This window comes from Triticum urartu, chromosome 7A, assembly GCF_056163025.1.
Source record: "Triticum urartu cultivar PI428250 chromosome 7A, HENAU_Tu73, whole genome shotgun sequence".
In the NCBI taxonomy this organism is placed as follows: Eukaryota; Viridiplantae; Streptophyta; class Magnoliopsida; order Poales; family Poaceae; genus Triticum; species Triticum urartu.
In genome coordinates this window covers 656,295,649-656,306,313 of record NC_141879.1, presented here as the reverse complement: position 1 = coordinate 656,306,313, position 10,665 = coordinate 656,295,649, and the positions used below count along the sequence as shown (strand labels likewise).

The 10,665-nt window shown below is 52.1% G+C and overlaps 1 protein-coding gene across 1 annotated transcript; it reads right to left on the bottom strand.

Annotated features, from left to right (window-relative positions):
- Positions 1–983: 983 nt before the first annotated feature.
- LOC125524316 (uncharacterized) lies at positions 984–2,089 on the bottom strand. The gene has a single exon (XM_048689388.2). It carries the CDS (start codon positions 2,008–2,010, stop codon positions 1,336–1,338), a length of 675 nt encoding a protein of 224 aa, XP_048545345.1. The 5' UTR covers positions 2,011–2,089; the 3' UTR covers positions 984–1,335.
- Between the last annotated feature and the right edge of the window lie 8,576 nt (positions 2,090–10,665).

The window sequence follows — 10,665 nt, the reverse complement described above, 5'->3', positions numbered from 1 at the left end:
AACCAATAAAAGGAATGGTTGTGAAATTCAAGAAAGAACAAAGAAAAACTAAAACATTAAGACACAAAGAAAAGAAAAGGAAAAAAAAGTGGGAACCAGGAAGAAACAAGAAAAACAAAGGAAAAAAAAGGAAAAACGAGTGAAAACTATGTAAGAAACAAAGAAAACCAACAAAAAAAGAAACAAAAACCTAAAGAAAACCAGTGAAGAAACAGGAAAAGAAAGAAAAAAAGCAAAAGCAAAAAAGGAAAAGGAAAAGGAAAAAAGGGGGAAAAACTAGAAGAAACGAGCGAGAACATGAGCCTCGATCGGAACATACTTGTTTGCGGAAAAAAAGGAAGACACTGGTTAGTTGACCAACTGACTTTGAAAGAAAACATGAATAAAAAAATAACTTAAACAAGGTTCACAACATTTGAAAAAGTTCATTAATTTTAATCATATAATCATAGATTCGTTGGCTAGTCATTGTATAGAAGTTTACTACTAAATCACAATATTGTCTAGAAGTTACAATGTCATAAAATCATCCTTGCAGATTGTGGAAGAGTGAACTTCTAGGCAATATGTGTGTAAGTTTTTATCATCATTCGATTTGATTTTTTTTCTTCATTTCCTTTTTAAGGCAATATCAATGCCCTTGATTTATTCTACCTTAAGCGAGTCACATCGTAATTTTATAGATTATATTGCAAGTTGTATGTGGTTTATTTCTACCCATCTCTACATTCTTGAATGTTAAAGTTAACTAGAGGATACCATGCTTGTTGCTGCGATAATTGATTAATAAAAATTTGGGTTGATAACGTAAGAACCAAATTTAAAGTACATATGACTTACTATATTTGATCATGTATAGTTGCAAAAATATTTATTGAATATAAGTAGAGTAATTTATAGAAAACATTTTTCCATACATGGTTAGATAGAGAAAAGCGTCATGCAAGCTTGCATGTGTAGATAGAGAAAAAAGTAGTAGCACGGAGGGAAAAGAAAAATGACTTATACCAAATAGAAAATTCAGGTGACTTACAAATAGACGAGCCATATAGTTAAGAACATGTGTATACGACTGTCCATATATATACTTCAGGGGAAAGGACTCCTATGATCTTCTAACCCAAAACAAATCAATGGGTCGATGAAGGTAATTAAGAATGTGAGGAACCAAACAACATAATATCTGTTGGTTCCTCTCGGCTCCTTCCACTGCTCAGCAAAGTTACCCTACGTACCAACACACACACAGCGTATCTGCACATGCATGCATGCACATATATATAGATGCTAGCCATGCATCTAGACTCTAGATACGTACGTATAGATCGAGAATCTCTAGAAGGCCTTGGCCTTGTAGTTGTGGTGGTGGTGGTAGCTGCACAGGTCCTGCAGCTTGTTCCACGACTCCTCCCTCTGCATCTTGAGCTGCTTGTAGAAGTTGCCGATGAACGCGTCGGCCTTCGCGTAAAGTTCCTGCTTGCTCATGAGATCATGGGAGGAGGCGTCTACCTTGCACCTTTTCCGCCCTTCCCCCGCCTGATTGTCTTGGAGCGTCGACGTCGCATCGACGATCTCGCCGGCGTCGTGGGGGTCCGCGCTCCCGATGAAGAAGATGCTCGCCCTGGACGGGACTTTCTTGATCTTCTCCTTCAGTTTCTTCGCCACGCTCAGCACCTCATTGATAGCACCGCGATCTGCAAGCAGATTTACCTCCCTAAGTCGTCCTGGCAAGGGTGCCGCCATGATCGGCGGCTGTGAAGTGACAAGGTGGTGATGGTGGTTGGGAATTACAGCAGCAGCGGCAGCGGCAGGAGGCTGGCCTGTTAGCTTGGTCCCGGTTGAGACGGAGAGGAAACCGGCCTCGACGCCAAGGGCGACGACGAGGGCGTTGAAGAGGAGGTAGAGATAAGGGGCCCTCAGAGAAGGAGGCACCATGGGTACGAGGATGAAGAGGAGGAGGAGCGCGGCTATCTTAGCCAGCTGGGGCAACCTGACATTCGTTTTTTCCATAGCACCTATTAGTTGGAGAAGAGGCTAGAACGTACTACGTGCTGTGGTATGGCAGCTAGCTAGGAGAGAAGGATCGGAGTAGTGTAGTATTGGCCTCTAGTTGGCCGTGTATTTATAGACTACACGACCGTGGTGGGTAGCTAGCTACCCTCCGTTCACACGAAAATTGCTTTTGGAGGCCGAGCTTCGGGGTGGCCTCCATTTGCAATTTTTAAATTTCATATTTTTAGGTTTTAAAAAACAATTGAAAAAATACAGATATAAATGGAGGCATAATATACACGATGTGTAAATTTTCTGGATGAGATACATTGAAATGAGGTTGTTAAAAAATCTAGGACCTTTCAACATGTGATATTATTTATTCTCAAAGTCTGTGAATTTGGTTTTTACAGGTCGCATGTCATGGTATTTCATCCTGATTTTTTACACACATATACATTTCATCCTTCTACACTTGAATATATATTTTTAGATTTTCTTTCTGAAATTAAAAATTTTGAACTTTGAATTTTTTTTCAAAAATTCTGGGCTTCATCTAGCCCGGTCACCAAAACGCCCCACTCCCGTTCACAAATACAAGATGTCCTGCTAAACTTTTTCTAAATCGGATGTGTATAAACACATTTTATGTGACGTTCATTTATTTTAGTACATATATAGCCCATATTAAGATATTCAAAACATCTTATATTTGTGAACGGAGGGACTAGTAGACAACGAAGGGTCGGAGAAGATAAGCTCAAGGTGGTTTCTTGTGTAGGATCGAGAGCGAAAGGCTAAGCTTTTGCGTTGTTGCATCAACGGCGACATGAACAGATGCCATGTGAGCTACGCACAAAAGATCGACATGGCACTGGAGGTAGGAATAGTAGTACTCTTTCCGATCGGGCGACGGTGATGCGCGCGTGTTGTGGAGCCACGTAGGGCATGGCCGGTGGGATATTCCAGCCGGCCGGGCGCTTTCTCGTGAATCCTGATCGAGGGTGGGATTTCATTCGCTGCTAGTACATTTGTATTGCATTTGCATGTCGGCTAGCGCTCCCGCCTTGTACGTCATGTCCGTATGTTGACATGCATGGTCCCGTAAGTAACCTTTTTATCCTGCATTTACCTTTCACTCCTGCTTTTTTATCGCTACTTTACAACCATCTGTACGCGTGGGTGGTGATGAAATAATGTGGCAAATATCGAGACGGCAACTGTAACAAGTGAACGTGCTCGCGGATGAGCCACCAACTTTACTCGGGTGAATATCTGGTGCTCCGGGAGAACCTAAGTTAAGCTCGGGTGCTCCCGTGCAAGCTTGGCCGTTAGATCTTGATCCAGCGAACATTAGAGGAGCCCTTGGACCTACACCTAATTAAGGAACTCCTGGATGTTTATCTCTCTTTTTTTGCATTTTTTCCAAAGCACCTACAATGTCGGCGGGATGAAAATCCAACGGCCGAGCTCCCGCGGCAGCACCTGAGCTTAGGTGCTCCCGGAGCACCAGATATTTTCCCCACTCAAACTCCCATTCAAGGATTGGGATCAAGTAACCTCAAGCACGAGGGAATTGTAGATAGTACACCGTAAATGTTGATTAGATCACTGACTCTCAGTCCAATGGCTGCAAAAGGTGGTTATGTCACTGGTACTCTCCATCGATGACTTTTCTCCCTATAAAGTTATTAGAACTCAACCTTCCTAACCTTAGGGTATGCTGAACATGGACTATATGCTACGTGTTTACCTTTTTATTTATCTTAATGTACAAATCGAGTTTGTCCTTATATTATTTGCTTCAATGTTGTCGTTTAGATACTTGAATTATCATCTTCGGCTTCAACCTCCATGATGAATGTTTTGGAGTGCTTCCGTGGTCAGCCCTCAGTCGACATGTCGACACGCTGGGTTTATGTGTCTTTTTACTGTAGTGTATGACAACGAGTGGGGACACGTGTTACTGGCACCATCACATTGTAACATGTCATTGTTCTTTATAGAACCACACTGGATTTTGTATTTTTAGCTTGTAAGAAATGTCATGTGTTCTACTACATTCTGTGCTCAAAATTTGGTTCTTATTACTCCTATAAACTCCTAACCAAGACAACTTGACATCATTTAGGGGATGAGACAAATTATACCAAAATTGACGAAACAAAAGTAGTCAAGTTTTATTCTAAGGGAAACAAAAGTAGGTGAATGACCTTTCACATTTTTGTAACACAAGTAGGGGCTCAAAAGTCTCAGATGCTTCATTGATAGTCAAACCAGTGGTTCAGAGTATCAGTCACAAAAACCCTACCTGAAACAAATAATACAAACAAGTCCTTGCATTTTATGTAGAGGACCCGAGAAAGCAGATACACTGCAACTAGGTTCAAACCAACCTCCTTATTCTTTGAATGATAGAGAGGCCTCCCTCTCTGATTTTCATTAAAGAATACTATCCATTTTGGAACATCATTTTTAAACCCTAGTTAAGAAGTACTCGGCATTAAACCAACGACGAGGAAAAGAAAAGTATGGACCCAACGGTTCCCGTGCGACCTGGCGACCAGGGGGGCGATTCCGCGGGCGACGGCGGGGGGAACCCCGTGGCGGCGGCGGAGGGATGGACGGTGGTGCGTCCTGTGGTGGGGCGCGCTCGGTGGTGCGTCTCGCCCGGGGGGCAGCCCCCTGGCACGTTCCCCTCTGGAAGCAGGTTCTGGGCGCTCGGGGGTGGCGACTCCGACGACGAAGAGGAGGAGTCCGTTCATGTATTTAGTCAGGTGAGTGATGGTGTTGCGCCGAGGCCGCCGACGGCGTGCTCGGTGGGTGACTTTGTCGCCCGTGCGGAGGAGCTGGGGGGCTCTCTCATGGCCGGTCGCCGGCGCGCGTTCGCCCCTAGTGGGCATGGCGGGCGCCGCCTAGCGCCGCGGTTCTGGCGACCGCCGAGGGGTGTGGATGCGGGCCCTGAGGGCCGTTCGCGTGTCCTGCCGGAGGAGGGGCGCCTTGATCTGGTGTTGGCTGCGCCGCCTTCGGGCTCGGTGAGCTCGCCGGCGTCGACAGGGGTCGGTGTCGGCGACGGGGCTGCTCCTGCCAGGGAGACGCGGACCCTGGCTAGGGTTTCGGCACCGTCATCGCTCGGGGCGGCTCCCTTGCTGGGCCTATTGGACTGGCCCAGCCTGCCAGTGCGTGGGCTGGGGGGCCCATTGGCCGACCCGTCCGCGTTTTCGCCAGTGGGGGCGTAGGGGCGCTCCTCAGTGCTTGGGCCTAGACAGCCTGACCCGGTGGCCTTACGCCCGCAAGAGTTTAGGCCCGGGCCCAACGTGATGGTGGCTGCGCGGCCGCTTCCGCCTATTAATAGGTGGTTGTGGCTGCCAAAGGGTGCCCTAGATTTGTCGCTAGGGTTTCCCGCATCCCACTCGCAGGTGCGGCGATTCGGGCATCTCGCTCGTCGTCTGCTCCGCTCCGTCCCTCCCCCCCCCCACTCACCTGCTCGTTCGCAACCGCGGTGCGGATGGGATCTCGCCGCGTGGAGAAGCCACCCATGTCGCCTCCGATCCCGGCGGCCGAGCGTCGGCGTGAGCAAGATCTGAGGGCAAAGGCGCTCTCCAAGGTGTCGGCGCCTCCGGCGGAGGAGGCGGGCTGGGGGCCGCCGCCTCCCTGGTGGCTCACGGAGCAAGAGAGGAAGAAGATGGAGGAGCGCGAGCACAAAAAGAAGGAGGAATATCGGCTCCGTGGCCTAGAGCAGAAGAAAGAGCTCAAGAGGAAGGAATCCCTCCTTCCTCCGAGCGGCGAGAGGGCTGGGGATCCACTCGCCAAGAAACAGAAGCAGAAGGGGGTCGGCTCGGCGCTGTCGCCGCTGGCGGCTGGGCCGTCGGCGTCGAAGGGTTCGGCCGATGCCCCGATCCCACTGGAGGAGCCCGACGGGCCAGAGTGCTTCAAATGTGGTCGGGTGGGCCACTACCAGAACATGTGCCACTTCAAGCCCATGTGTGTCGTCTGCCACGAGGAGGGGCACGCGTTGGCGCACTGCCCCATGCGCGGGCGGCCTTTGTTGCTGCAGATCATGGGCAACGCCATCCCCGGCGAGGGCTTCTTCTGCCTTCCCTACGTGGAGACGGAGGGCGAGGAGGTCCGTGCCCCGGTGGTGGCGGACGCGGCGTTCATCTCAGCGGCGCCCGGCAAGCTGTCCATTCCCATCTTGGAGGCGGAGCTCCCTCACCTCTTCGAGGGGGAATGGGATTGGCAGGTGACGGCCGTCGGGGACGACATGTTCTCCGTCGTCTTCCCCAACAAGGCCATGCTGCGAATGGCGACGCGAAGCGGAAAACTCTACCTTTCCCTCAACGACATCATGGCGGAGATCAAGGAAGCGCTGCAGGAGGAGCCCAAGGCCGAAATCATGCCGAATGTGTGGGTCAAGCTCTGGGGTGTGCCGCCCAAGCACCGTCGCGTGGATCGACTCATGGCAGGGACCGTGATGATTGGGCGCCCGATGGAGGTGGACAAGGCGTCGTTGGCGGGGCCGGGTCCCGTGCGGATGCGCTTTGCGTGTCGCTCCCCGGCCAAGCTCAAGGGGTATGTCCAAGTGTGGTTCAACAGCGAGGGTTTCATCATTCGGCTGGAGGCCGAGGCGGGTGGCATGCAGGGTGGTGCCCCCCTCCCCCTCCCCCTGCAAGCACGGACAAGGGGCCGGATGACATGTGCAAGGAAAAGGACAAGGACACGAGCATGGGTGATGACTCCATCGACACCGCGACTTGGGACAAGCTGGGCCTCAAGGACAAGGCTTCCGAGGCCGTGGCCCCGGCTGCGGGGGCCGCGAAGGATCTGGAGGAGCGTCAAGTGGTCGTGGGTAGCAACGAGACGGGCTTCAATCAATATGGCTCCAACATGTCCCTCGGCCTCGACCTTGACAAGGGCATATCGGCTTCGTGCGATTCGGAGGGCCGCTCCATGCTCGTCTCCCTGGTGGCTGCGGATGTGGGTGGGCTGCGCGCTCTTGCATCGCGTTCCCCCATGTCTGCGTGCGGCCTGGGTAGCGGCGGGGTGCGGCTTCACAAGTAGACGGCGGGCCGCAAGACTCCCCCGGTGGCGCCGGCGAGATCACCCTCGGTCCGTGCGGGCACGCCTGTCTCGCTCCAGCCAGTGGTGATGGCGTTGGCCTCTCCGGGGGGGTCCGGTTGGCGGGCCCTCGCCGGCGGCCCCCCCTCCTCCCTCCGACGCGCTTCGGGCGGAAGTGACCAAGGCGGTGCCCATTTCCACGGCCAAGTGGTCCAAGGCGGTGGTGGCGGCCCCGGTGGCGCAGGAGCGGCAAGTTCTCGTTCGAAGGGCGCCAAGGGCAACCTTCCTGCTCTTCAGCGCGCTCAACTCTTGGTGGCCCAGAAGAACATGGAGACCGAAGGTAACCCCCTACCCCGTTTTACAATTTTTGATGATTATTCGGATGAGCGTCTAGGGGGTATTTTAGCGGATAGTGGGGTTGATTTGTCTGATGAGGGTGAGGCTCGAGAGCTCTTGTCTCTCATCCGCTCTATGGAAATTGCGCAGGCCACGCTCGCTTAGGCAGCGGCGGCCCGCGTTGCGCCAGTAGCAGAAGAAGCAGGGGCTTCTCTGTTGCCTGTTGCGCGGCCCGATCGGGTGGACACAGCAGCAGGGGCTGCGCCGTCCCCCTCAGCCCGTGGTCCTGTCAAGACACGGCGAGTGGCCAAAGCGGTTACCGCTCACGGTATTCGCCTCTGCAATCGCATAATTTAAATGTGTTTCATCTTCTGGAACATCTGAGGCTTCGGCCACGTTGGGAGGCGGACCCAGCTAAAAGAATTCATTTGCATTGAGGATATCGACGTAGTTGGCTTGCAGGAAACCATCAAGGCCGAATTCTCTCACCGAGACCTGCTAGCCATCGATCCGCTCGAACGCTTTGCGTGGCACTGGGTGCCTGCGGTGGGCCACTCGGGGGGTCTGCTTCTTGGCATCAGCCATGTTTGCTGCGAGGTGGTGGCGTGGGATGCCGGTCGTTTCTTTGTGTCGGCACACATTCGCCATCACGCGACCCTCCGCGAGTGGGAGGTCATTGTGGTTTATGGCCCGGCCGACCACTCACACTCGCATGAGTTCTTGGGGGAACTACAGGAGAAGGTCGCGGCCTTGGGTGTGCGTAACTTGCCACTGATAGTCGGTGGGGATTTCAACTTAATCCGTTCGGGAGCGGATAAGAACAACGGGATTATTAACTGGACAAGGGTGTCCATGTTTAATAACGCGATAGCATCAATGACCCTTAGGGAAGTGGCCCGCGTGGGCGCACTGTACACTTGGACAAACAAGCAGCTTACGCCGGTTCGGTCAGTGCTTGACCGAGTTTTTATGTCCGCGGAGTGGGAAATGCTATTTCCCTTGTGCTCCCTACATGCTGAAACGAGGATCGGGCCGGACCACGTCCCTTTAATCCTCTCCTCGGGGGAGGAGAGGTTAAAACGAAGCCCTCATTTTTTCTTTGAAACTGCGTGGTTTGAGCACCCGGAATTTGAGCAAATCTTCCTCTCCAAGTGGGAGACTTGTGTTGCCCGGATCGGGCACACGCGTGGGCCCATGGATTTCTGGATTGCCGCAGGAGCGGGGATGCGTGCGGCTCTCAAAGGCTAGGGGGTCAACCAGGGCTGTGAGGATAAGTTGCTCCGAGCGCGTTTGATCGCGGACCTCGCCCGAATGGATGCTGCGGCGGACTCACAGGTCTTCCCGGAGCAAGACTGGGCTCAGCGCTACGCTGTAGAAGCCCAAGTTGAGTCCCTCCTACGAGCGGAGGAGGAGTACTGGCGTAGGCGCAGTGGAATCAAGTGGACGCTCAAGGGGGACGCGAATACAAAATATTTTCATGCCTATGCTAACGGCCGGCGCCGTAAATGCGCCATCCTAAGACTGCAATCTGAGCAAGGGCTCCTTTTGCGTCAACGGGACATCGTTTGTCACATCTATGACTTCTACATCCAATTGATGGGCTCCAGGGAGGAGTCCTGGGCTCGGCTGCGGTCGGATGTTTGGGAACCCGCGCTGCGGGTCACGGACGAGGAGAATGAAGGATTGGGACTCGCTTTCCTTCCCCAGGAGATTGACCAGGCGGTCCTTGGGATGAAAACTGACACCGCCCCGGGTCCGGATGGATGGCCGGTGGCGATGTTCAAAAGGTTTTGGCAAGTGCTCAAAGGTCCTATTTTCAAAGTTTGTAACGGGTTCATGTGTAGCTCAGTAGATATCTCTCGCCTTAACTTTGGGATTCTTTCTCTTATCCCCAAAGTGCAGGGCGCAGACAACATTAGACTTTTTCGTCCTATTGCGCTTATCAATGTCCCGTTTAAAATTTGTTCTAAGGCTTGTTCTACGCGCTTGTCTCCGGTAGCTCATCGTATTATTAGTAGGAACCAATCGGCTTTTATTCGTGGTTGCAACATTTTGGAGGGGCCGTTGGCCCTCCAAGAGATCGTTCACTCGCTCAAACGCACTCGCCAGCCGGCAATTCTTTTGAAATTAGATTTTGAGAAAGCGTACGATCGAGTGAACTGGGAGTTTCTCCGACAAATCCTTCTGGATCGAGGATTTTCGTCGGTTTGGGTTCACCGTATGATGCAATTGGTCTCGGGAGGCCAAATGGTGATTGCGGTGAATGGAGAAGTAGGGAACTTCTTCCGCAACAAGCATGGGCTACGTCAAGGGGACCCAGCCTCACCGTTGCTCTTCAACTTTGTGGCGGCTGCCTTGGGCGCCATGCTAGACAAAGCTCGATCTGCTGGCCACATCAGGGGAGTGGTCGGTAATCTGATCCCAGGAGGTGTGTCACACCTGCAGTATGCGGATGACACTCTTCTCCTTTTTGAGCCGGACGAACACAGTATCACAACGGTTAAGGCCATCCTACTGTGTTTTGAACTCATGTCCGGACTAAAAATTAACTTCCACAAATGTGAAGTGGTGTCCATAGGGATGGATGCGGCCGAAAGTGAGCGGGTGGCCAACTTGCTTAATTGCAAACTTGGGAAGTTTCCGTTTACCTACCTCGGCCTCCCGATCGCAGAGAAGAAATGCTCGATTGCTGATTGGGAACCTCTCAACACTAAGGTGGCGGACCGGGTTTGTCCGTGGAGAGGTCGATTTATGTCTTCAGGGGCAAGACTAATCCTTACTAACTCCAGCCTCTCGTCCCTACCCATGTTTGCCATGGGTATGTTCTTGATGGCTGATGGGGTCCACACGAAAATGGACACCCCGCGGGCACGTTTCTTTTGGGAAGGAGCGGGTCCTAAACGGAAATACCACATGGTTAAGTGGCAAGCCGTCTGTAGACCTAAAGCCCAGGGGGGCCTTGGGATCATCAACTCTAAGCTGATGAACATTGCGCTTATGTGTAAGTGGATCTGGAAGTTGTCCCAGGGAGGGACCGACCTCTGGGTTGACCTCCTTCGTGCCAAGTATTTCCCGCATTGACATTTCTTTGAGGCAACACCTCATGGGTCCCCTTTCTGGACCTCTATCCAATCCCTCAAACCATACTTCGCCAGGGGTGCGAGGTTCACTGTTAATAACGACCGCTCCACGCATTTTTGGCACGACGTTTGGATAGGCCAGCATCCTCTTTGGTCTGAGTTTACCCATCTTTATTCCATCGCGGTTGAGCCCAACCAA

Bases quoted from the DNA above. Each gene is read 5' to 3' on its own strand.
- LOC125524316 (XM_048689388.2), bottom strand. From the start codon at position 2,010: ATGGAAAAAACGAATGTCAGGTTGCCCCAGCTGGCTAAGATAGCCGCG.